At 47.6% G+C, this 21,005-nt stretch overlaps 1 protein-coding gene and 1 non-coding gene across 4 annotated transcripts in view; one reads left to right on the forward strand and one right to left on the reverse strand.

Moving 5' to 3' along the window:
• THOC5 (THO complex subunit 5) overlaps nt 1–21,005 on the forward strand; it is a 46,545-nt gene that overhangs the window by 13,057 nt on the left and 12,483 nt on the right. For 2 of the 3 annotated variants that reach the window (XM_066260194.1, XM_066260195.1), the window contains exons 7-14: nt 1,124–1,270; nt 3,302–3,416; nt 12,045–12,177; nt 12,840–12,872; nt 14,487–14,564; nt 15,213–15,256; nt 15,497–15,596; nt 17,895–18,003. In XM_066260194.1, the coding sequence (XP_066116291.1) occupies nt 1,124–1,270; nt 3,302–3,416; nt 12,045–12,177; nt 12,840–12,872; nt 14,487–14,564; nt 15,213–15,256; nt 15,497–15,596; nt 17,895–18,003 (759 nt within the window). The remainder of the gene's footprint in view (nt 1–1,123; nt 1,271–3,301; nt 3,417–12,044; nt 12,178–12,839; nt 12,873–14,486; nt 14,565–15,212; nt 15,257–15,496; nt 15,597–17,894; nt 18,004–21,005) is intronic. The other variant, XM_066260196.1, reaches the window with a different exon arrangement.
• Nucleotides 11,132–11,207, reverse strand: TRNAA-CGC (transfer RNA alanine (anticodon CGC)). The gene has a single exon. It is a non-coding gene; the product is annotated as a tRNA-Ala (tRNA).

Here is a 21,005-nt window from a genome sequence, read left to right on the forward strand (position 1 = left end):
GAGTTTTGAGGTCTGCACCTGGTCAAAAGCAGTTGTCTCTCCCCAGCAAGGGTCTTTACATTCATTGCCAGTATGATTCCTGGGCACCTTGTGTGGGAATAACTCACTTCCTGTCATGTCCTTTTAACCTTTTGGTCAAGTTTTCATCTGTAATGTTCCAACGGTTTATTTTTGCAAATGGATTTTATTCTTTGGTATTTATTGCTGCTTAGCTGCCTTCAGGTGAACAAACTAGAGTTTGGCCGTGTTCTTTTCAAAATGTAATGCCTCACTCTGGCTGGGTAGCTCAGTTGGTTAGAGCATTGTCCCAATACAACAAGGTTGCGATTTTGATTCCTGGTCAGGGCACATACAAGAAGCAACCAGTGAATGTGTAAATAAGTGGAACAACAAATCAGTGTTTCTCTCTCTCTACCCCTCAGTCCCCTTCTCTCCCCCTCTCTTTCTTCTCTTCCCCCTCTCTCCCTGTCTGTCTCCCTCTCTCTAAAATGAATAAATTTAAAAAAAAAGAAAGGAAGGTTTTATTTGTAATAAACTAGGGGTGAGTGGGACACATTTGACAATTGTCTAGTGTATTTTTAATAATGATGCTGAAAACATTTTTTATGCACTTTTAAAAATTTGTTTTAGTTAGGAAGGGGGAGAGAAAGAGAAATTGTATTTCATTTTATCACTTATTCATCCCTTCATTGGTTGATTTTTTAATGTTCCCTGACTGGGAATCAAACCCCCAACCTTGGCATGTCGAGACAATGCTGTAGCCAACCTAGCTACCTGGCCATGGCCTCCTAGACCATAGTGTTTTTATTAGGCTTTTTAAACTCTTAGGTCTCTTGCTCAGCTGGGAGATGGCTATAAGTTTGATTAGCATCCCTTCTAGGTCTTTAGCTAATTCATGGATAAATTGGTTTGGACAGCATAAATAAGGATACTGTGGCATGTCACCACCTCTCTTCAACTGAAACATCTACTAATGATCGTTTGCTGAAAAGACTGGATTCCATGTCCCTGGGTAGCTGTAGACCTGGGCTCAGTGGGTGTACACGGGGAGGAACTGTGGGCCTACTTTAGCCACAGTTTGTATTTCTAAGAACAGCAGCTTGACATTCATTTTTATCTATAGGTCAAAGCATGAAGAAATCGACCTGGTCAGTTTAGAGGAGTTTTACGAAGAAGCTCCTCCAGATATCAGCAAGGCTGAAATCACCATGGGAGACCCTCACCAGCAAACCCTTGCTCGTCTGGATTGGGAGCTAGAGCAGCGGAAAAGGTAGTGTTTCCTCCTCCCTGACCTTGTTAAACTGTGTAGACACGGACCTTTAACCACAGGGGACAATACTTTGTTTTGACCCACAATCTGACAGCAAATCTCTATACCACCAGCAGAATAGTCTCTTAAGACCAAATCTCATTTTGTGATTGATTCACACCTGATAGTTCAAATTTGGCCAACTGCATTGTGAGTGGGGTTGGAATTGCTTAAGGCTATTAACAGAAAGTTGGAGTGATCTTCCTTTTAAAATTTTAACACCTGAGACCTAAATACGTTTTGTACCATAACTTAACTTTGATTTTGCCTTTTCCCCTGCCTATAAGAATATGCTTGAGGTATTTTAAAACACACAGACATTATTCTAATGCAACAGTCCGTGTATGGAAAAATTGTAATCCACATAATCATTCCCCTGTTGGATTGTACTTTTAGGTTGTTTCCATTTTTGCTGTAATAAATGGTGCTTCAAGGTACCTTTACATGTAAGACTTTCCTGTGCAAATAAAGAGCTTGATTTGCCTGACCAGGCAGTGGCGCAGTGGGTAGAGCATCGAACTGGGATGCGGAGGACCCAGGTTTGAGACCGCAAAGTCGCCCGCTTGAGCGTGGGTCCAGCTTGGACCCAAGGTCGCTGGTTTGAGCAAGGGGTTACTCGGTCTGCTATAGTCCTACGGTCAAGGCACAATGAGAAAGCAATCAATGAATAACTAAAGTGCCGCAACGAGGAAAAAAACTTGATGCTCTCATCTCTCTCCCTTCCTGTCTGTCCCTATCTATCCCTCTCTCTGACTCTGTCTCTGTCAAAAAAAATTTAAAAAGCCTGACCAGGCGGTGGCGCAGTGGATAGAGCATCCAACTGGGATACGGAGGACTGAGGTTCGAGACCCCGAGGTTGCCAGCTTGAGCGCAGGCTCACCTGGTTTGAGCAAACTCACCAGCTTGGACCCAAGGTCGCTGGCTTGAGCAAGGAGTTACTCGGTCTGCTGAAGGCCCATGGTCAAGGCACATATGAGAAAGCAATCAATGAACAACTAAGGTGTTGCAACGAAAAACTGATGATTGATGCTTCTCATCTCTCTCCGTTCCTGTCTCTTTGTCCCTATCTATCCCTCTCTCTGACTCACTCTCTGTCTTTGTATAAATAAATAATAAAAATAAAAGAGCTTTGATTTATCAACTTTAAATAGAATGTTTAGACTACGTAATTTAATCTTGCTCTTTCTAAGAGTATTGTGAGGTTTTTTTTTCACATTGGACTTTTAATGGCTGCATCTGTTTCATTATGGTGATTTTTCCCCCTTTCATATTTGTACAAGAATTCTAGGCTTTTCAGTTAGCACATATGCTCTGTTTTTCATTGGAGAAGCAGCTGTTTTTACCCTTTGCCCTTTTCTGTTATAGAATGTATTCTGTGCCTTCAACCCATGTTATAAATTTAATAAGCACTAAGTTCGATTCTTAGGGAATTGGGGTCAGTTTTTTAGCAGATAGGGCTGGCCTGTCAACTCCCCTGTGCCCTGGGGAGTGTTGCATTTCTGTGACACTGGTTGGAATCCATCCTTATCCTGCCCCATTCAGGCCACTTCATGGAGTCCTCTGTAGCTATGAGGTCCACATGTTTGTGAAAGTTTGGGTCTTGCTTCTAAAGGCAAAAAATGGAGCAGATGATGACACAGGAATGTTCCCTAGAGGTTTTGGGCAGAGCCTCTGGAGCTAGACAGGCATGATGGACTCAAAGCTCAGCTCTGTGCTTACTCTTGCTGGATGACCTTGGGCAAATTGCCTACCTCTGTGAGTCTTCATTTCCTCCTTTGGGGATAAGAAAAGTCCCCATCTTCCAGGGTTTTTATAAGAATTAAATGCAATAAGGCTTATGCAGAGTTCTTCAAAGTGCCTGGCATATAGTAAGTGCTGGGTAAACATTAGTTCATCATGACTGCTGTTATTAGGTGGATTCTGACAGTGAACAGGCATATCAGGATATCCCTGGAGAGCATCTAGTGACCGTGCTCTGTCCTTTCCCAACAGGCTGGCAGAGAAGTACCGAGAGTGCTTGTCCAACAAGGAGAAGATCCTTAAGGAGATTGAGGTAAAGAAGGAGTACCTGAGCAGCCTCCAGCCTCGCCTGAACAGCATTATGCAGGTGAGGACCTCCCCCCTAAGCCCCACCCTTCAGCCTTTTGCTTTGCTGTCACTAAAGAACCAGTGAGACCTTACTGACCTAAGCCACCAGCAGCCATATCTCCCTCTGGGTTTTGCCAGTTCTTACCCTAACCTGTGTTAGAGTACAGTACAAGGGTGGTCCTGGCTGAAATCCTACGCAGCTGGTATGAAAAGGTTGTGTCCTGGGAGGAAGAAAAGCTGGCCAGGTGGTCTCAGGAACCTTTATACAAATCTGCTTGGGGCATTTTCTTTCCACCCAGAGCCTCATCTGGATAAAACATTTTTGCAAACTCTTTAATTTACCAACTTCATGGTCTTTACCAGGCCCCAAAGTCTCCAGGCATCAAAGTGTGCTTCTGTAAGTATCTGTTAGATCCCCCTGACTGTACCTAGGGGTAGATCCTCAGCAGATCTACTCACTCTGAAAGGGACTTTACTCATATTTGAAAGCCATTGGGTACTCTAGGGGGAAAAGTCCCCACTTTACCATAAAATGTAATGTCTTTCAATATAGGTGACCTGATTCTGTTTGCTTTGTGTGGCCAGATTTGTTCTAAATCTTTATAGTTTTATGAAACAGGGTAAATGATTAATATGAAGGAACTTTGCAAAAGGACCCTAGAGAAATTATAAATTCTCTTTTCTGAGATTTGTCAAGATCTACATTTTCTCCCTTCAACTCTAGGCATAGAATTAGAATTGTTAACAGAAATATCTCCAGTAGCACTTTATAATAGGACAAAAAGAAAACAAACTAAAGTTTGGGTTGTACTTCATTTTTCCTAATAAAAAATATGCTATGTGGCCCTGGCCAGATTGCTTGGTTAGCTGGAGCATCCTCCCAAAGCGCAGAGGTTGCCAATTTGATCCCCGGTCAGGGCACATACAGGAACAGGTTGATGTTCCTGTCTCCCTCTCTCTCTTTCCTTTCCTCTCTCACTAAAATCAATAAATGTTTAAAAATATATATGCTATGTGTATATTTAGTTTTGTAAAGGGATTGTACTGATTTACGGAAATTTCCTCCAGCCTGGTAAAGTTCTAACTACTTCACATTCTCATCAACAATTGATGTTGTCAGTCTTCATAGTAGCCATTCTGGAGGGCATCGTTTGTGCTTTTAATTCCCCTTTCCCTGGGACCAGTAACAGTTGACCACAGCATCATCTATATGCTTATAGGCTTTTGAATTAACTCTTTTGGCATAGGTTATTCAAGTCTTTTGCCCACTTGTCTGTTGGATTGCTTAGAATTTTTTATATTTTTTGGAATTGAGTCTTTTGTAGGTAACTTTTCCATTCTGTGACTTTACTCTTATAATGATATTTTTTTAATGAGCAGTATTCTTAATTTTAATATGCTCTAATTAATAGTATTCTTCTTTTGGTTAGTCCTTTCGTATCCCGTTTAAGAAATCTTTCTCAGCCTGACTAGGTGGTGGCTCACTAGAAAGTGCATTTACTTGGGAACACGAAGGACCCAGGTTCGAAACCCCGAGGTTGCCAGCTTGATGAGTTTGGGCTCACCGACTTGAGCATTGAGAGCAGAGTCACAGCTTGAATGTGGGATCATAGACATGACCCCATGGTCACTGGCTTGAGCCCAAAGGTCACTGGCTTGAAGCCCAAGGTTCCTGGCTTGAGCAAAGGGTCACTGGCTGGGCTGGAGCCCCCTCCACCACATGCTGTTAAGGCGTGTATGAGAAGCAATCAATGACAACTAAATTGTTCCAACTAAGAGTTGATGCTTCTCATCTCGCTCCCTTCCTCTCTGTCTCTGTCTCTCTCTCTCTAAAAAAAGAAATCATTCTCTGTCCCAAGGTCATGGAGATACTCTCTTTTCTTATACAAGTGCTATTGTTTACCTTTCACATTTAGATCTGTAATCTTCCTGGAAGTGGAGTTTTGTATATAGTGAGGAAGGGATTAGATTCAGTTTTTCTTTTCTTTTTTTCTTTTTGTATCTTTCTGAAGCTGGAAACGGGGAGAGACAGTCAGACAGACTCCCGCATACGCCCGACCGGGATCCACCCGACACACCCGCCAGGGACCAGGCTCTGCCCACCAGGGGGCGATGCTCTGCCCCTCCGGGGCGTCGCTCTGCCACGACCAGAGCCACTCCAGCGCCTGGGGCAGAAGCCAAGGAGCCATCCCCAGCGCCCGGGCCATCTTTTGCTCCAATGGAGCCTTGGCTGCGGGAGGGGAAGAGAGAGACAGAGAGGAAGGAGGGGGGGGTGGAGAAGCAAATGGGCGCTTCTCCTATGTGCCCTGGCCGGGAATCGAACCCGGGTCCCCCCGCACACCAGGCCGACGCTCTAGATTCACTGTTTTTCCATGTAGGTATTCAGCTGACTCATTTATTTTTTTTTTTTTTTTTTATTTTTTCCATTTTCCTGAAGCTGGAAACAGGGAGAGACAGTCAGACAGACTCCCGCATGCGCCCGACCGGGATCCACCCGGCACGCCCACCAGGGGCTATGCTCTGCCCACCAGGGGGCGATGCTCTGCCCATCCTGGGCGTCGCCATATTGCGACCAGAGCCACTCTAGCGCCTGAGGCAGAGGCCACAGAGCCATCCCCAGCGCCCGGGCCATCTTTGCTCCAATGGAGCCTTGGCTGCGGGAGGGGAAGAGAGAGACAGAGAGGAAAGCGCGGCGGAGGGGTGGAGAAGCAAATGGGCGCTTCTTCTGTGTGCCCTGGCCGGGAATTGAACCCGGGTCCTCCGCACGCTAGGCCGACGCTCTACCGCTGAGCCAACCGGCCAGGGCTATTGAAAGACCATTCTTTTCCTACTGTTCTGCAGTGCCACGTTTGTCATAAATGAAATGTCAGTGTGTGTAAGATTGTGTGTGATCTACGTGTCTCTATGCACCAGTGTCACACTAGGTTGCCTAATGTAGCTCTGTCAGTGGTCTTTTTTTTTTTTTTTTGTATTTTTGTATTTTTCTGAAGCTGGAAACGGGGAGAGACAGTCAGACAGACTCCCACATACGCCCGACCGGGATCCACCCGGCACGCCCACCAGGGGCTATGCTCTGCCCACCAGGGGGCGATGCTCTGCCCATCCTGGGCGTCGCCATATTGCGACCAGAGCCACTCTAGCGCCTGAGGCAGAGGCCACAGAGCCATCCCCAGCGCCCGGGCCATCTTTGCTCCAATGGAGCCTTGGCTGCGGGAGGGGAAGAGAGAGACAGAGAGGAAAGCGCGGCGGAGGGGTGGAGAAGCAAATGGGCGCTTCTTCTGTGTGCCCTGGCCGGGAATTGAACCCGGGTCCTCCGCACGCTAGGCCGACGCTCTACCGCTGAGCCAACCGGCCAGGGCTATTGAAAGACCATTCTTTTCCTACTGTTCTGCAGTGCCACGTTTGTCATAAATGAAATGTCAGTGTGTGTAAGATTGTGTGTGATCTACGTGTCTCTATGCACCAGTGTCACACTAGGTTGCCTAATGTAGCTCTGTCAGTGGTCTTTTTTTTTTTTTTTTTTTTTTTTTGTATTTTTTTATTTTTATGAAGCTGGAAACGGGGAGAGACAGTCAGACAGACTCCCACATACGCCCGACCGGGATCCACCCGGCACGCCCACCAGGGGCTATGCTCTGCCCACCAGGGGGCGATGCTCTGCCCATCCTGGGCGTCGCCATATTGCGACCAGAGCCACTCTAGCGCCTGAGGCAGAGGCCACAGAGCCATCCCCAGCGCCCGGGCCATCTTTGCTCCAATGGAGCCTTGGCTGCGGGAGGGGAAGAGAGAGACAGAGAGGAAAGCGCGGCGGAGGGGTGGAGAAGCAAATGGGCGCTTCTTCTGTGTGCCCTGGCCGGGAATTGAACCCGGGTCCTCCGCACGCTAGGCCGACGCTCTACCGCTGAGCCAACCGGCCAGGGCTATTGAAAGACCATTCTTTTCCTACTGTTCTGCAGTGCCACGTTTGTCATAAATGAAATGTCAGTGTGTGTAAGATTGTGTGTGATCTACGTGTCTCTATGCACCAGTGTCACACTAGGTTGCCTAATGTAGCTCTGTCAGTGGTCTTTTTTTTTTTTTTGTATTTTTGTATTTTTCTGAAGCTGGAAACGGGGAGAGACAGTCAGACAGACTCCCACATACGCCCGACCGGGATCCACCCGGCACGCCCACCAGGGGCTATGCTCTGCCCACCAGGGGGCGATGCTCTGCCCATCCTGGGCGTCGCCATATTGCGACCAGAGCCACTCTAGCGCCTGAGGCAGAGGCCACAGAGCCATCCCCAGCGCCCGGGCCATCTTTGCTCCAATGGAGCCTTGGCTGCGGGAGGGGAAGAGAGAGACAGAGAGGAAAGCGCGGCGGAGGGGTGGAGAAGCAAATGGGCGCTTCTTCTGTGTGCCCTGGCCGGGAATTGAACCCGGGTCCTCCGCACGCTAGGCCGACGCTCTACCGCTGAGCCAACCGGCCAGGGCTATTGAAAGACCATTCTTTTCCTACTGTTCTGCAGTGCCACGTTTGTCATAAATGAAATGTCAGTGTGTGTAAGATTGTGTGTGATCTACGTGTCTCTATGCACCAGTGTCACACTAGGTTGCCTAATGTAGCTCTGTCAGTGGTCTTTTTTTTTTTTTTTTTTTTTTTTGTATTTTTGTATTTTTCTGAAGCTGGAAACGGGGAGAGACAGTCAGACAGACTCCCACATACGCCCGACCGGGATCCACCCGGCACGCCCACCAGGGGCTATGCTCTGCCCACCAGGGGGCGATGCTCTGCCCATCCTGGGCGTCGCCATATTGCGACCAGAGCCACTCTAGCGCCTGAGGCAGAGGCCACAGAGCCATCCCCAGCGCCCGGGCCATCTTTGCTCCAATGGAGCCTTGGCTGCGGGAGGGGAAGAGAGAGACAGAGAGGAAAGCGCGGCGGAGGGGTGGAGAAGCAAATGGGCGCTTCTTCTGTGTGCCCTGGCCGGGAATTGAACCCGGGTCCTCCGCACGCTAGGCCGACGCTCTACCGCTGAGCCAACCGGCCAGGGCTATTGAAAGACCATTCTTTTCCTACTGTTCTGCAGTGCCACGTTTGTCATAAATGAAATGTCAGTGTGTGTAAGATTGTGTGTGATCTACGTGTCTCTATGCACCAGTGTCACACTAGGTTGCCTAATGTAGCTCTGTCAGTGGTCTTTTTTTTTTTTTTTTTTTTTTTTGTATTTTTGTATTTTTCTGAAGCTGGAAACGGGGAGAGACAGTCAGACAGACTCCCACATACGCCCGACCGGGATCCACCCGGCACGCCCACCAGGGGCTATGCTCTGCCCACCAGGGGGCGATGCTCTGCCCATCCTGGGCGTCGCCATATTGCGACCAGAGCCACTCTAGCGCCTGAGGCAGAGGCCACAGAGCCATCCCCAGCGCCCGGGCCATCTTTGCTCCAATGGAGCCTTGGCTGCGGGAGGGGAAGAGAGAGACAGAGAGGAAAGCGCGGCGGAGGGGTGGAGAAGCAAATGGGCGCTTCTTCTGTGTGCCCTGGCCGGGAATTGAACCCGGGTCCTCCGCACGCTAGGCCGACGCTCTACCGCTGAGCCAACCGGCCAGGGCTATTGAAAGACCATTCTTTTCCTACTGTTCTGCAGTGCCACGTTTGTCATAAATGAAATGTCAGTGTGTGTAAGATTGTGTGTGATCTACGTGTCTCTATGCACCAGTGTCACACTAGGTTGCCTAATGTAGCTCTGTCAGTGGTCTTTTTTTTTTTTTTTTGTATTTTTGTATTTTTCTGAAGCTGGAAACGGGGAGAGACAGTCAGACAGACTCCCACATACGCCCGACCGGGATCCACCCGGCACGCCCACCAGGGGCTATGCTCTGCCCACCAGGGGGCGATGCTCTGCCCATCCTGGGCGTCGCCATATTGCGACCAGAGCCACTCTAGCGCCTGAGGCAGAGGCCACAGAGCCATCCCCAGCGCCCGGGCCATCTTTGCTCCAATGGAGCCTTGGCTGCGGGAGGGGAAGAGAGAGACAGAGAGGAAAGCGCGGCGGAGGGGTGGAGAAGCAAATGGGCGCTTCTTCTGTGTGCCCTGGCCGGGAATTGAACCCGGGTCCTCCGCACGCTAGGCCGACGCTCTACCGCTGAGCCAACCGGCCAGGGCTATTGAAAGACCATTCTTTTCCTACTGTTCTGCAGTGCCACGTTTGTCATAAATGAAATGTCAGTGTGTGTAAGATTGTGTGTGATCTACGTGTCTCTATGCACCAGTGTCACACTAGGTTGCCTAATGTAGCTCTGTCAGTGGTCTTTTTTTTTTTTTTTTTTTTTTTTGTATTTTTGTATTTTTCTGAAGCTGGAAACGGGGAGAGACAGTCAGACAGACTCCCACATACGCCCGACCGGGATCCACCCGGCACGCCCACCAGGGGCTATGCTCTGCCCACCAGGGGGCGATGCTCTGCCCATCCTGGGCGTCGCCATATTGCGACCAGAGCCACTCTAGCGCCTGAGGCAGAGGCCACAGAGCCATCCCCAGCGCCCGGGCCATCTTTGCTCCAATGGAGCCTTGGCTGCGGGAGGGGAAGAGAGAGACAGAGAGGAAAGCGCGGCGGAGGGGTGGAGAAGCAAATGGGCGCTTCTTCTGTGTGCCCTGGCCGGGAATTGAACCCGGGTCCTCCGCACGCTAGGCCGACGCTCTACCGCTGAGCCAACCGGCCAGGGCTATTGAAAGACCATTCTTTTCCTACTGTTCTGCAGTGCCACGTTTGTCATAAATGAAATGTCAGTGTGTGTAAGATTGTGTGTGATCTACGTGTCTCTATGCACCAGTGTCACACTAGGTTGCCTAATGTAGCTCTGTCAGTGGTCTTTTTTTTTTTTTTGTATTTTTGTATTTTTCTGAAGCTGGAAACGGGGAGAGACAGTCAGACAGACTCCCACATACGCCCGACCGGGATCCACCCGGCACGCCCACCAGGGGCTATGCTCTGCCCACCAGGGGGCGATGCTCTGCCCATCCTGGGCGTCGCCATATTGCGACCAGAGCCACTCTAGCGCCTGAGGCAGAGGCCACAGAGCCATCCCCAGCGCCCGGGCCATCTTTGCTCCAATGGAGCCTTGGCTGCGGGAGGGGAAGAGAGAGACAGAGAGGAAAGCGCGGCGGAGGGGTGGAGAAGCAAATGGGCGCTTCTTCTGTGTGCCCTGGCCGGGAATTGAACCCGGGTCCTCCGCACGCTAGGCCGACGCTCTACCGCTGAGCCAACCGGCCAGGGCTATTGAAAGACCATTCTTTTCCTACTGTTCTGCAGTGCCACGTTTGTCATAAATGAAATGTCAGTGTGTGTAAGATTGTGTGTGATCTACGTGTCTCTATGCACCAGTGTCACACTAGGTTGCCTAATGTAGCTCTGTCAGTGGTCTTTTTTTTTTTTTTGTATTTTTGTATTTTTCTGAAGCTGGAAACGGGGAGAGACAGTCAGACAGACTCCCACATACGCCTGACCGGGATCCACCCGGCACGCCCACCAGGGGCTATGCTCTGCCCACCAGGGGCGATGCGACGCCCCGGAGGGGCGTCGCTCTGCTGCGACCAGAGCTACTCTAGTGCTTGGGCAGAGGCCAAGGAGCCATCCCCAGCGCCCGGGCCATCTTTGCTCCAATGGAGCCTTGGCTGCAGGAGGGGAAGAGAGAGACAGAGAGGAAGGAGGGGGGGGCGGGGGTGGAGAAGCAAATGGGCGCTTCTCCTGTGTGCCCTGGCCGGGAATCAAACCCGGGTCCCCCGCATGCGAGGCCGACGCTCTACCGCTGGGCCAATCGGCCAGGGCCGTCTGTCTTGATGCTCAGTAGTGTAAGTCTTCCAACTTCATTTTGCAGAATCATCTTGGTTATTTTTGAGCCTTTATATTTACATGTAAATTTTAGAATCAGCTATTCTATTTTCACCTGCTGGGATTTAGACTGGGATTGCATTGAATCTGTAGATCACTTTGGGGAAAAGATTGAGTCTTCCAGGTCATTAGCATAGCATATATCTCCATTCATTTCAGGGGTCCCCAAACTATGGCCTGCAGGCCGCATGTGGCCCCCTGAGGCCATTTATCAGGCCCCCCCGCCGCACACCCGGAAGGGGCACCTCTTTCATTGGTGGTCAGTGAGAGGAGCATAGTTCCCATTGAAATACTGGTCAGTTTGTTGATTTAAGTTTACTTATTCTCTATTTTAAATATTGTATTCATTCCCATTTTGTTTTTTTACTTTAAAATAAGATATGTGTAGTGTGCATAGGGATTTGTTCATAGTTTTTTTGTAGTCCGGCCCTCCAGCGGTCTGAGGGACAGTGAACTGGCCCCCTGTATAAAAAGTTTGGGGACTCCTGATTTAGATCTTTTGTTTCTCAGGTCTTTGTGTAGAGGTTTGTGCACCTTTTATTTATTCTTAGGTAGTTGATGTTTTTTGATGCTATTGGAAATGTTATCTTTTTTTAAAATTCATTTTCTTAACTATTTGTTATTTGTGTAAAGAAGTACAATTGATTTTTTAAATATTGGCCTTTTATCCACCTGTGATTTCTGTTAGCTTATTATGTATCACTTTCATAAATAAAAAACTGCATAAGATAACTGAGCAGCTACATAGTCATATCCTCTTTTTGTTCCATGCAGGCTTCCCTGCCGGTACAAGAGTACCTGTTCATGCCTTTCGACCAGGCTCACAAGCAATATGAGACGGCCAGGCACCTGCCGCCCCCTCTCTATGTCCTCTTTGTCCAGGCCACTGCGTATGGGCAGGCCTGTGGTAAGTATGCTGGCCAGGTGGGGATGAGGGGCTGTGGGAGCAGCAGCTGTGGCTGACTGGGTCAATTGGAAGCACTGGCTGCTGCGGAAAGCACCCAGGCCCTGCTCAGAAGCCCTCAGGTGACAAACCCTGCCCTCCCCGCTGCATCGCCCAGCATGGCTGCTTTGACTAGCCGGCCTGAGGCTGGACTAACCTGCTGGGCATTTCAGAATGGATGGCTTTGAATCTTAGTGAGCCTGGCTGGTCGGCTGTTGGGTGCAGTGCCCAGGCAGCCCAAAGCACGCTTGGCAGGTGGATCAGTGCCTCTTGCTCTACTTCGGAGAGAGGGCTTGGTGAGCACAGTCCCAGCCAGCCCTCCTAGGCTTTTCCATGCTCCAGACAGGCTGCATGTTATTATGGTGTTTCTCTCCGGAAGAGAAGGTGTCTTTACTAAGCTTAAAGGGAGCCCTTTACTCCACTAGGGTGTTGAGAAGTTTTTGGAGACCCTGCCTCTTGCCCTGCTGCAGCTTTCACTCAGCAGCTGAACTTTCTTCTCCACCCCCATCAGTGCATGCTTCTCCTCCCAGCCATAGGCACCGACACATTACTGTCTCTCTTCTTATGTGTTCCTGATCTCCTGGTCCTCTCCCTCCCCTTTGTTCTCCCTCCTGTTTCATCATCAGCTCATATGAAATCCTCCCAGCCCCCTAGACAGGGTGAGTAATTTTATTTTGTGTTTAAGCCCCAACTGTTTCCATTCTCATTTTACAGTAGAATTTCAGTAATTCTCAAAAGTGTTTCAGTTGTTGACGGGGGCAACCAGCTTATTTGGGGTAAAGTGTGTGATGGTTCATGCAGGGTTGTCAAAGAGAAAGAACTAGTCGGCCATCTGGGAATATTATCTCAGTGACCTGCCATTTGGGGAAAGTTTGTCATCCCTCCTTAGTACAGTTGAGCAAATCATTTCAGGCTTTTGTGACTATATGTAATCTGTATATCTTTTGAATGGAGCAGGAGGGGTGGTGGCCTGTGACCTCCCAGCCCTAGACCCATGGGACTTCACAGAGGCAGGCCCAGGCGTCATTTGGGGAGGTGTCAGGCCGGGGGCACGGAACGGGCCTCTTAGCTTTGTACTTGAGATGCCAAGCTCAGGTTGAATGGACCTAGCTTATCTGTTTCCTGTATATTGTATCAAACTTCTCTGAGCCTTAATTTTCACGTCTGTAAGTATATGGAATATATAATGGTATTGCTCTTATAGGGTTGTTGTGAAGATTAAAACATTTTTAAAAATGATTTTATAACTAAAATGATATGTATCAGCTCATTCATTATAAACATCACCTCACCATCCAACTGGGCAGCTGTCATTTGTCACATTCCGATTTTATAATGCAAAATATGGGGCTCAGAGCTGTGACATAACTTTCCAGGTCACATGTTTAGAAATTGATGGAGCAGTGATTCAGGCCTAGGACCGGGCTACAGGGTCCAAGTTTCTGTCCACTGTTCTCCTGCCTCCCCAGATAACTGACTGCCAGTCAGGTGTGTGGTATAGGGTGGAACAGAGAATAAGCACTTAGTCGGTTGAAGGCCGTGACTTCTGGGATGTGGGCTTCTGTATGAGAACCTTTAAGACAGTTGGCGGAAGAGTACTATGCAGCCTTAGGCCCTAGGTTGGGATTTCTGTATCTTGTAAGCCTGTAAACAAGAATTCACACTAGTCTCATGTGGTACTTATCCAGGAATCTACACTCTGGGTTTCTTTTTTATTTATTTATTTGTTGTTGTTGTTTTTTACAGAGACAGAGAGTGAGTCAGAGAGAGGGATAGACAGGGACAGACAGACAGGAATGGAGAGAGATGAGAAGCATCAGTCATTAGTTTTTCATTGTGCGTTGCAACACCTTAGTTGTTCATTGATTGCTTTCTCATGTGCCTTGACCACGGGCCTTCAGCAGACCGAGTAACCCCTTGCTGGAGCCAACGACCTTGGGTTCAAGCTGGTGGGCTTTTGCTCAAACCAGATGAGCCCGTGCTCAAGCTGGCGACCTCAGGGTCTCGAACCTGGGTCCTCTGCATCCCAGTCCGACGCTCTATCCACTGCACCACTGCCTGGTCAGGCTCTGGGTTTCTTATTCTCAGTAAATGATGCAAAAAAGCTTATTACCTACTTTGTTCCTCTTTATCTGGAGAGGGTTAGTCCTCCCAACGCCCAGTCAGTAAGGAGCAGTGACAGGCAAAAGAACTACAGTCCCAGCGTTGGCCTGCTTGTGTAGCTTAGCTTCTTCCCTCAGCAGCTGTCACACAAAGCTTCTTTTTGCTCCCAGATAAGACATTGTCTGTGGCGATTGAAGGCAGTGTGGATGAAGCCAAGGCTCTGTTTAAGCCTCACGAGGACTCCCAAGGTAATACACTGGTCAAGACCCTCCCTCAAGTCTTCTGTAGCTGGTACCAGAGATGCTAAGTCACCACCCAAGGGCAGTGCTGGTCCTTTGGAAATTACCTGAAGAGCTTGACTTTATGTTCATGGGTCAACAGGGAAAGCACTGCCTTTGGATTTCAGCTCTGCCGTGCACTAGCTCACTGATTTCAGGCAAGCTCTTTCGTTTCTGAACCTTGGTTGAGTCACCTATCAAAACTGGGTAGTAATACCTCATGTAGAATTATTATGTGAATTAAACAAGATCATGCATGCAAAAGGGTAGCATCATCCTGGGTACACAGCGACCTCTCAAATTATATGAGCTGCTGTTATTTATATTACTGTTATTGCCTCCACCACTACCACTACCAGTGGAGGGGCTTGTGGTCCATAGGATAACATTAAAAAATATAAAAAACACTTTAAATCATGGGTGGGATTACAGATCATTTTTCTTGCATCACCACATTTTCTAAACAATATGAAGCAGCAAATTAAGTTATAATTTATTCTTTAAAGAAACCCATTTACAAATGACACAGAGTCTGGGCCCCTTCATGCCCCATGGATTGAGGTGCTTTAGGGAGCATTGAGGGCCCCCTCTCCTATCGATGCCTTCTCTCTCTGGCAGCCGATGATGAGAGCGACTCGGACGCTGAGGAGGAGCAGACCACGGTGAGAGCCATTTCCTCTTGTGGGCGTGCCAAGAAGCTGCACTGGGGCTGGCTAGTTGGCAGGTGCAGTCATTTCTTGAAGCGGAAGAAATGTTTGAGAAGAAGGGCTGCTGGGAGCCTGGCGGCTGAATACCTGAAGCATGAGGTCCCAGGCAGCAGCTTGGAGGCCCTGGCTAGTAGAGAGAAGGAAGGGACAGATTCATATAACCAGTGCTCACCATCTATTCTTTCCTTTGTCTAGAAACGCCGGCGACCCACACTGGGAGTTCAGTTGGATGACAAACGCAAAGAGATGCTAAAGAGACACCCACTCTCTGTCATGCTGGACCTGAAGTGCAAAGGTCTTGACGCTCCTTGTTCTGAGATCCCATAGCAGTTAAGAGCTCAGCCAGCTGCAGGTGCACAGGACTTAGCAAGCCAGAGGCCTCTCTGCCCAGGACAGATTCTGGTTTCATATTGTTCTGGTTGTCCTCATTGTTTTGTATGGAGCAGGGGTAGTCAACCTTTTTATACCTACCACCCACTTTTGTATCTCTGTTAGTAAAATTTTCTAACCGCCCACCGGTTCCACAGTAATGGTGATTTATAAAGTAGGGAAGTAACTTTACTTTATAAAATTTATAAAGCAGAGTTACAGCAAGTTAAAGCATATAATAATAATTACTTACCAAGTACTTTATGTTGGATTTTTGCTAAGTTTGGCAGAATAAATCTTTTTTTTTTTTTTTTTTTTTTTTTAAGATTTTATTTATTTATTATAGAGAAGGGGGGGAGGAGCAGGAAGCATCAACTCCCATATGTGCCTTGACCAGGCAAGCCCAGGGTTTTGAACCGGCAACCTCAGTATTTCCAGGTTGACGCTTTATCTACTGCGCCACCACAGGTCAGGCGGCAGAATAAATCTTTATAAAACAACTTACTATAGTTAAATCTATCTTTTTTTTTTTTTTTTTTTTTTGTATCTTTCTGAAGCCGGAAATGGGGATAGGCAGTCAGACAGACTCCCACATGCGCCCAACCGGGATCCACCCGGCACGCCCACCAGGGGGCGATGCTCTGCCCACCAGGGGGCGATGCTCTGCCCCTCCGTGGCATCGCTCCGTTGCGACCAGAGCCACTCTAGCGCCTGGGGCAGAGGCCAAGGAGCCATCCCCAGTGCCCGGGCCATCCTTGCTCCAATGGAGCCTCGCTGCAGGAGGGGAAGAGAGAGACAGAAAGGAAGGAGAGGGGGAGGGGTGGAGAAGCAGATGGACGCTTCTCCTGTGTGCCCTGGCCGGGAGTCGAACCCGGGACTTCTGCACTCCAGCCCGACGCTCTACCACTGAGCCAACCGGCCAGGGCCTTAAATCTATCTTTTTATTTATATTTTGGTTGCTCCGCTACCGCCCACCATGAAACCTGGAACACCCACTAGTGGGCGGTAGGGACCAGGTTGACTACCACTGGTATGGAGTTTGAATTTTTTTTCCTCAAGTGATACTATAAGAACAGACACATAGGTGATATTTGGTAAAACTACACCTCTTGCTCAATTTTAAAAGTCAGATACACAGAACAAGTTGTAAAAGTATGCAGTTTTTGAGTAATTTGACCAATGTTTCCAATATAATAAGTATAAGTAAGATTGTGTGTTCTGCAGAGAATGTATGTTTTGATATTGGTTTGGTGTGGATAAAGGAGCATGTGATAAAGCATTCAGCAGTAGGAGAGTTGACAGTCAAATGTAAGTGTCTCTCTCATCCTGCCTCCCAGACTCTGGTCCTTGGTCTTAGGTTCAGGGACAACTGTCGTGACAGGTTTCTTCTGTATTTTCTAGAAATTGTCTATGTATTTAGAAGTTTTTGTGCAAGTGTATGTTTAACCCCTTGTCTTTTTTTTTTTTACACCAATGGAAACATACTCTACACATTGATCCTTTCTTTGCCTAAAAAAAAAGAATCACACGTTTTGTTTTGAGGTAATTTTAGACTTAAAGAGTTGCAATACAGAGAGTTCTCATTGGTTTTTCACCTGCTTCCCCTAATTTCAACATCTTATTTAACCACAGTACAATTGTCAAAGCCAATGTTAATTTTATTTGCACAACACTATTAACTAAACTACAGGATTTGTTCAGATTTCCCTGGTGTTTCCAAGATCCAGTTCAGGATCTCACATTGTATTTAGGCATCATGCCCCTTAGTCTCCTCCAGGCAGTGACTGTTCCTTGGTCTTTGCTGATCCTTCATGGCCTTGACACTTCTGAAGACAGGGTTTACTTAGTATGTCTAAAGACTCAACGGGGCTAGTCTGGTGTTTTTTTCTGGTTACACTGAGGTAATGGATCTTGGGGAGGAAGTCTACAGACGTGGTCTTCATTGTCACATCGTGTAGTATCATTGTGTCTTATTGCTGGCAATGTTAACCTGGATCTACTTGGTGATCACTTGATTGCCTCTTTTTCATATTGTATATGTTAGAAGCAGGGTCTCTTAAGTCCAGCCAATCAAAAGGAAGGAAATGGAGCTCCACCTCTTACAGGGAGAAGTAGCAAAGAATTTGTAGAATTTGTAAAATAACTTAAAGCCTCATAGACTTCTAAAGCTATTGACTCTGCTCTCATATTTAACTCATACTTTTTCTTCTTCCTTCTTATTCAGATGACAGTGTGCTTCACCTGACCTTCTACTATCTCATGAACCTCAACATCATGACAGTAAAAGCCAGAGTGACAACTGCCATGGAGCTGATGACCCCCATCAGTGCAGGGTACTGAGCAGGCTGTGTAGAGAGTGGGACAAGAGAGGGGCGCTGCGGCCTGACCTGTGGTGGCACAGTGGATAAAGTGTCGACCTGGAAATGCTGAGGTTGCCGGTTCAAAACCCTGGGCTTGCCTGGTCAAGGCACATATGGGAGTTGATGCTTCCTGCTCCTCCCCCCCTCCTTTCTCTCTGTCTCTCTCTCTCTCTCCTCTCTAAAAATGAATAAATAAAGTTTAAAAAAAATATTTTTTAAAAAAAAAAAAGAGAGGGGCGCTGTGATGAGAACCTTGGTGCTGGGCTGCCCTCGATTTCTTTCTCGTCTGCCTTGGAGAGGTTCATGGCTACTTTGACTTCTATGGTCGTGTTCTCTTGGCCTAGAAGTCCTGGCACATCACTGGTATTTAGACAGTACTCACTGACTTTAATTGGTGAGGTCTTCCTCCCACATAGCAGATGAAAAAAGTGACTCCAGCATATTGCAGATTGAGTAGGTGGAGCAGAGGACCAGCTTTTTACAACCAGGGTAGAAAGAGCGTGAATGTAAAAATGAGATTTGGCAGGCATTATCAGGTTGACAGATTTAGTCTGCTCTCTTTTCCCTTTCTCTTTCTGTCCCAAAGTGCTGGGGTTTTTATGTTAGAGCTCAGCTCAATCCCAGATTGTTTTTACCTGAGCAGTGGGAGGAGGACTGTGTGAGCCCTGAGGGTTTTTGAAGAAGGTGAGCAGGGACGCAGAAATGAAAGCCATAGGGCAAACATCCCTAAGAAGCCCCTAATGATGACAATCTTGATCCACAGCCAGAAGCAGGAAGAAGGGAGGAGGACCTAGAAGGTCTAAGGGTGAAATAGTTTCACTTACAAGAACATTTCCCTGGCCTGGCACTCTTTCTGTACTTGCCTTACCTGGTCTCACTGAGTCCTCTGTCAGTTCTAGAAAGACCACTGAATTAGGCACAGGTCTGGTGCCTATTGGAGCAGGGCTCTTTTCATGGCTACCTGATGGTATCCCTGGTTTCCTACCCTGCACTTACAATTTTCACTCCCTTCAGTCTGTAGCCTTGGTCCCTGTGCTTGAATATTTGACCACCCAGTGGCACGCTGGATGAAATTGACCCTGTTCCCATCTAACCCCAGCAGAGGGAGCCCAGGGCCTGCTTCTTCAGAGCACCCGGTTACACTGCTCAACCAGAGCTCTCTGGCGGTGAGCAGCTCTAGGACTCCGTGGGGGCCCTGGCCAGGACAGATCTTGTCACAAGCATTCTGCCTGCTTGCCTCTCAGATACCCTAACAGGGTTGTAGGCTGGCCTCAGCTTGCTTAACTTGAGCTCCTCACTAAGTTGTGCACCTACTACAACCAGAGGAGTACTGCAGACTGGTTATAAGCTCTAGGGAGTTCCAGGTGTGCCACTTAAATCTTTGTGTGCACCTTTAGCCAAGTTTCCTGTCTTCTGAGTCTGTTTACTCATTATGTGGTTGTTAATTATAATACCCCCTTGTAGGTAGCTTGTGATGAGTCAGGGCAAGTGCTTAGCATAGGTGAAGCACTTTGTAAATGACAGCTGTGTTTACCATAATCAACTCATGTAACTCTTCACAGTAGCTCTAGTTCTCCTCAGGTGAGGAAATTGAGGCCTGTGTATACTGTACTGCTCTACTGTCATTGCCAGTGGGCCGTGACCCCAAAAACAGAGGAGATGCAAGAGGAAATGCAACCCTGAAACCAGGGTTAGATCTCTGTGGGCCTTCAGATGTTGTCTAATGGGGAAACTGAGGTCCAAACCCTGGGCCTAGAGCTCCAGACTCCCAGTCCAGAGGCCTTCACTCAAGTATTGGCTGCTTTGGCCCCTGGAGCTACCAGCCAGGCTGATTATGGTTTTATTTATTGATTTTCTTTTTTATTTTTTGATATGACATTATGCTAATTCCATAATGTCACCCAATAGTCAATTGAAATTTTCCTAGTTTTCTCATAGTGGTTTTTGTTAGTTTGGTTTGGTTTTTTCAGTTTGGGATTTGACTCAGGATCTCTGTAAGGTCCCTGTGTTGCAGTTGTGTGAAGCCTCTTTCAAGCATCTTTTCATCTGAATGTCTCTGCCATCTTCTGATTTGTTGAGAATGTGTTGTTTGCTCTGTAGGTTTCACCCAGAATTAGATTTTTATGATTGCATCCCTGTAGTACAGTTTTATGGGTTACTCCTTCCCCATCTGTTTCATGTAAATTGTAATCAATTTAAAGGCTTGACAAAATTCCATTTTGAAATTTTTTTGGAGGGGGAAAGAGGCGGGCAGGATTGTGTCGTAGATGTTGAGTACTTCTGTCAGGAGACCCTGGCTATCTTTATTTTTGTGATAACAATATTGATGACTGTTGCCAGGATCCATTAATTCATTAGGGAATTAATATTTTTAATAAAAATATTTTAATCAGAGTTATGCTAGTCTTGCTGAATTTTTCTCAAGAAATTATTTTCCAGAATGATCTCCATTGGGGCATTTTAATTCATTAATTTTTCATTAAGCCATTAAACTATTTTTAATCCTTTTCTCCATTTTTTTTTTATTTTTTTATTCATTTTAGAGAGGAGAGGGAGAGACAGAGAGAGAGAAGGGGGGGAAGAGCTGGAAGCATCAACTCCCATATGTGTCTTGACCAGGCAAGCCCAGGGTTTCGAACCGGCGACCTCAGCATTTCTAGGTCGACACTTTATCCACTGCGCCACCACAGGTCAGGCTCCTTTTCCATTTTTATTTTACCAAGGGTTTTTTTGTTTGTTTGTTTGTTTTTAGAGACAGAGAGTGAGTCAGAGAGAGGGATAGACAGGGACAGACAGGAACGGAGAGAGATGAGAAGCATCAATCATTAGTTTTTCATTGAATACTTTCTCATATGTGCCTTGACCGCGGGCCTTCAGCAGACTGAGTAACCCCTTGCTGGAGCCAGTAACCTTGGGTTCAAGCTGGTGGGCTTTTGCTCAAACCAGATGAGCCCGCGCTCAAGCTGGCGACCTCG

Source organism: Saccopteryx bilineata, chromosome 2 (assembly GCF_036850765.1).
Source record: "Saccopteryx bilineata isolate mSacBil1 chromosome 2, mSacBil1_pri_phased_curated, whole genome shotgun sequence".
Classification (NCBI taxonomy): domain Eukaryota; kingdom Metazoa; phylum Chordata; class Mammalia; order Chiroptera; family Emballonuridae; genus Saccopteryx; species Saccopteryx bilineata.